Source organism: Pezoporus wallicus, unplaced genomic scaffold, assembly GCF_028554395.1.
Source record: "Pezoporus wallicus isolate ANWC-B61680 ecotype Strahan unplaced genomic scaffold, APGP_CSIRO_Pwel_v1 scaffold_6885, whole genome shotgun sequence".
In the NCBI taxonomy this organism is placed as follows: Eukaryota; Metazoa; Chordata; class Aves; order Psittaciformes; family Psittacidae; genus Pezoporus; species Pezoporus wallicus.
Window position 1 is genome coordinate 1,479,385 of NW_026638858.1, and position 5,390 is coordinate 1,484,774.

At 46.9% G+C, this 5,390-nt stretch overlaps 1 protein-coding gene across 1 annotated transcript; it reads left to right on the top strand.

The window, feature by feature from the left end:
* Positions 1 to 201: 201 nt before the first annotated feature.
* Positions 202 to 3,998, top strand: INS (insulin). The gene is made up of 3 exons (XM_057412859.1): positions 202 to 303; positions 848 to 1,051; positions 3,759 to 3,998. Exons 2-3 carry the CDS (start codon positions 865 to 867, stop codon positions 3,893 to 3,895), a joined length of 324 nt encoding a protein of 107 aa, XP_057268842.1. The 5' UTR covers positions 202 to 303; positions 848 to 864; the 3' UTR covers positions 3,896 to 3,998.
* Positions 3,999 to 5,390: the final 1,392 nt, after the last annotated feature.

Consider the following 5,390-nt stretch of genomic DNA (forward strand, 5'->3'; position numbering starts at 1 on the left):
ACAGAGCTTCAGGGAAGCAAAAACAGGTCAGATGAAATGAGATGGAAACTGCACTGTTGCTTCTATCTTAACTTGCATAAGGATCTGTGGATGCTACCTGGAGGGAAATTAATGTGCACAAGCAGCAAAAAAAAATGGCTAGAGTGTCATTGAGGAGGTGGGGCTCGCACTAGCTCTTGTGTTATTTGGGCCAATGTAAAGCATATAAATATGGGAAAGAGACAATAGGCATATTACTACCAACCAACCACTCTTCACCTCTCAGAGCGAACTTCTCTCCATCTCTCGCAGCCACTTCTTCAGGTAAGTCTGATTGGACCCTTTTAGCTTCTACCTGTTTCTTAGAGCTGTTTTCTTAAGCTGATGTAGCTGTGGTGGTGACACCTGCTAGCTTGTTAGATCAAGTCTCCTCAGGTCTTTGAGCACATTGGGCTGTTCTTGGGCCATCATCATAAGTAACAGGCCTTTATGACCTGTCAGAGAGGGTTTTTCCTCTGAAGGTCTCTGCTTATCTCGGCTCTCCTGAGCACGTGTGCTACAGGACTTGGTGGGATGGCTTTTCCAGTCCAGTTTGGCCTTTTGGGGAAAACCAGCAGGGAGGACAGGACTGACGTACATGAGCATGTGGATAGAGGTGGGCTTCTGGTTATGATCATTAGTCACTGTGACTTGTAAAGCACGATGCAGAAAGCTTTCCTTTCCCCTCAAACTAGGGCATCTTTATAAGGTCCATCTGCTACTTTGGTCTCATTTTCCTGCCCAAGGAGTTGAAGGACATAATTTGCTTGATGACAACCAATTTCTTCCTCCTACACCTCCCAGTGTCTCTTCTGCTTCTTAACCTTAGGCGTCACCCTGCTAGCCATGGCTCTCTGGATCCTATCACTGCCTCTCCTGGCCCTTCTTGCTCTTTCTGGAGCGGGAACCAGCCACGCAGCTGCCACCCAGCACCTCTGCGGCTCCCACTTGGTGGAGGCTCTCTACCTGGTGTGTGGAGAGAGGGGGTTCTTCTACTCCCCCAAAGCCCGACGGGATGTTAAGCAGCCTCTAGGTAAGTGAACACGGTTGTATGTTATGTGATGCAAAATATAACAACTGCCTGTCTTTGACAGTGACAGCAGGAATGTCCTTGATGCGGAATTCCAGGAATACCTTTAGCATACCAACAGCATCACACTGCCAATGAAAAGCTCTTCAGGTTAAAAAGGCAGATGGGAAGGCAGGCAGGGAAAGATTTATGAGGCAAAAGGAATTGTGCCTGAAAGCCCAAACTCATCTATTTCTTTGTGTGGCCGTTACACTGGCCTGGGAGCATTCATAGAAGATGAAGGTGGAAGGAACTCAGGGAGCCTCTTTCTGAACCAAGACAGGATCAGTTGTCCCTATCCTATTTCTGATCCGTGCCTGTCTAGTGTGTTCATAAAAACTTTCAGTGAGAAAGCTTCTTCTGCGTTCTGAAGCCACCTGTTCCCATGTTTAACTGACCTTCTTCTTGAGTGTTTCTTCCCAGTATCAACCTGATCATCCCTTACTGTAAATAGTTTCTTGTCCTCTCCATAGTGGACATGCAGAAGAGTCTACTCATTTCTTCTTTATGGCTGCTTTTCAAAATATTTGAAGATGCTCCCATGTCTTGTTTTAACCTGCTTTCAGCTAAATCACATCTACACACTCCCACTACCTTCTGAGGTCATATTTTCTAGATTTCTGTCCATGCGAATTGTTCTGCACTTGATCCACATCCTTACTGAGTGGTGATGATGCCTAGAGAAGCCCACAGAATTCCAGCTGAGGCCTTGTTATTGCCAAGTAGAGAAAACTGGAAGAACAATATTGCATGTTTTTCACACCACGTTACTGTCTACACAGACAGCTTGCTTTTTTCAAAGCAGCACTGCACTGTTGATTGACAGTGATCACTGCCTCCCTTGGATGCCCTAGACTGCCTTCAGGTGGATCAGCAGTCCTTGGAGGACAGCTACCACAGTCAAACCTTCATCCTGAATGACCTGCCTACCTTTAGCATCTTTCCCATTTCTTACTGAACAGCGTTCTGTCTTTTCAGTGCTTTTACAGTTTTTAAGGTAATTTTTAGTACTCATCTTGCTCTTCAAGAGGCTTGCAGCCCTCACAGCTTTATATCTTCTCTTATTTTATGGTGGTGAAATGCTGCTTTGGTTCCCCTTTTTAGGACTCCTGGACCACTGACAAGTGTGAGCCAGGAGGCAGGAGGAGATGACAGACATGTCTGCACACCCTGTGGTGTTGGGTCACTGCCTCTGGTTCAGCACTTTGTGTCTGTGAGACAACACAGGTAGGATGAGGCAGCCCAGAGAGCTCCCCTTCAATAAGGTGTTTGTATCTAAGTGGGACTAGGACCTGTAATGCTCCAGCTGTAAAGCAAGGATAATGTCTCTCCTAGAAATGGACATCACAGCTCCTTTCAGCTTTGGCTCCTCTAAGAACCCAACAAGCACAAGAGTTTTTCATGATTCGTTTTGAATAGCCGGCTGGGCTGTTAGTTGCTCCCTTCCCTGATTATTTGTTTCTGAAGACCACCATGAGTGGGTTGGAAATTTTGTTATCCAAATTCTCTAAATACTGTATGGAGAATTTAATTAAGGCCAACCAGTTTGAAAGTGTTTGAGGACTCTCTGGGTTTGTTTCCAGGACTTTTGACTGAGCCACCACTTCTTTGTCACAGAAGCTGGTTATGTTTAGTCTGCTCACAACCAGCTTGAAGGATGAAGACAAGTAAATCACAAAACATTGACTAGCTATTTCCTCTTCTACTTAATGTTGGGCAAAATCTTTCCTGAATCTTCCCCCTTGCACACTAGCACAATGATTTCTTGTTACTCTTGTGCCTCGTTCCTTGCATCATGCTCTGGGGTGGGGGCTTGGGGATTTTGCATCTTGTGCTGTATTTTCATATTGCTCTAGAAACCATGTCTCATTCTTCCTTTCCATGCATATTCTTCTTTTTTTTTTTTTGTTATGGTGTCTTCTCTCCCTACAGGAAAAATCACTGGTTTATTTGCCATTTTCTGTATTTTCATTGGACAACTAAAACCTGAACAGTTCTGTTCATAAGTTTTTCAGCTCCCACCAGCAAATGAGGCATTTTGTTGAGTTTTGTCTATTTCCAGATACCCCAATTTACCATTCCTTCTAAAACTTTGTCCCCAGCTGACAAAATGGGCATACACAAATTCTTTTGCCATCATCTTGAGGCTACATCCAGACAGCCAACAGGAACAGGCTGCTCAGGACCAGCTGGGAAATGCATCCAGACCCAGGACTGGCCTGTCCTTGCAATCCCAGGGACATCCCAGTTGTTTGCCTTGGCTCCCTGAAGAGTGGGTAACTGGCTGAGATGGGGATGCAGTCCCAAGCAACTCATCTATCTGGAGCAGAATGGCCCATTTTATCACCTTACTTACTTGCGGCTTACCCCAGGGAGTGTGTAGGGTTTCTCTTCTCCACACAGATTCCTCAGTAAAGCCCCCGTATCCCTTTGTACCTCATGCTGCTATCCACTCCATAGGATTCTGGGCACCATAGGATTATTCTGGGAGAGGAAACACAGAGCTTGAAGGTGCTACAGCAGCATCAACCCAAGGAAACTTGCAACTTCACTTTTCCAGCTAACTCTGGCTTAAAAATCTGGTGTCTTCAAATGGGGGTGTCTGCAGGACTCAGCATCCAGAGATGATGTTTTGTGATGTCCCATGGCTTACCCTTTTTTTCCCCGTCAGTGAGCGGTCCTTTGCACGGTGAAGTAGGAGACCTGCCCTTCCAGCCAGAGGAATTTCAGAAAGTGAAGCGAGGGATTGTTGAGCAATGCTGCCACAACACCTGCTCCCTCTACCAACTGGAAAACTACTGCAACTAGCAGCAAGGCCAGTGGCAGGGAGCTTGCAGGCCACAGGTAGAAACATGCACTTGTGCTACTGCACCTTCAAAGCAATTGAATAAACGTTGTGGATCTATTTGAAGGACTGTGCCAATTCATGTGTCTGGGTCTTGGGGTGGGGAAACTGATGTTCAATTTAGGGTGTTGTCCTCTGTGTTTGGATAAGGCAGTTTTAAAAGGTACTGGAGCCATCCATCATTTCACACTATCCTTCTGCCATTCAAATGAACTCCCTGGGAGGGAGGAAAGGAGGAGGATTACATAGCACTAGAGTGGGTACACATTGCACCCAGAACCCCTAATCCTGGGGATACAAGGAGGAGAGGGCAAAGAGGTTTCTCTTTCCAGGAAAATGCTACAGGGGAATATCTGTGGCAATATCATGCTGATGAACTTCCTGCAGTTTGCAGCCCAAATATAACCAGGCAGCTGGGAGACCAAACTTCCTCAACCGCGTAATGGAAACAGTTCAGATTAAGCAAAGAATGAAGTCACCTATAAATTGTACCCAGAAAAATCATGGATGAACGCCATGACCAATTTAGAAAGTGTGTCCTGTTCCCCCTTCTTCTTGTGGCAGGCCCAGGCAGACTCCCTGCTGCAGGACGTGCTTGTCATTCACAAGTATTTGACAAGTCACATGCAGAAAGCCAACTTAACCCAAAAGGAGTTTTGAGTGTATTGGTCAAGAACTGGGGCAGCATCCCTGCTTCTGTTGATGCAAACTTCTTTCAAGTAACTGCCCCCAGAATCTCTGCTTTCTGAGAGGGAAAGCTGCCATGGAATGCCACCTGGCTGTGGGGGCAGAATGTGTGGGGAAGGGTCATGTCCCCTCTTGCTGAGGGACTCCTGGGCCAATGTAGTGGAAGCCACGCAGGAGGTCCTTGTGGGATGGGTGCAGTCTGGCAGAGGTGGCAGCAGTGACCAGGGCTGCATTTTGCTGGTGACACATTTTGAAAGATGATCTGAGAGGAGGCGATGATTTTGACAGCCTCTATTCCCAGGCTAGACCTTACTGCCCCTATTGGAGCTGTGCAAAAGGAAGCTGCCACCTCATCCTCCCAGGACGCGTTGCTTCTGCTCCTATTATGAGCACAAAACTGACAAAACCACTGCAAACTGGAAGAGCAGCTGGAAGAGCTGTTGAGAAGACATATACATAAAATAGGTAGGAAATTAGAAAGCACCAACAGTGGTGACCCTCCATATGGGCTCCCTTAGTGCATCCAACAGTCCGTGACAAGGGCCCCCTCCTGCAGCTGCCACACCAGTGTTGCTCTGCCAGTGCTCCTCCCTTTTGACCACCCTTCCACCTCTCTCCATTGTCCCTTCTTCTGGGCCCTGCCAAATATTCCCAGCAGCACAGCTCGCAACTATGACAGGCAGCCTTGGGCCAAAATCTTGTGGTTAAGAAAGATGGCAAGACACTTGCTGTTTCTGAGGTACTTGGCTCCCACCGAGTGAGACTCACAGC

Excerpts from the sequence above, each read along its gene's own strand:
- INS (XM_057412859.1), top strand. The coding sequence starts at position 865 with ATGGCTCTCTGGATCCTATCACTGCCTCTCCTGGCCCTTCTTGCTCTT. Across the intron at positions 1,052-3,758 it reads GGATGTTAAGCAGCCTCTAG|TGAGCGGTCCTTTGCACGGT; the intron begins GTAAGTGAACAC and ends TTTCCCCGTCAG.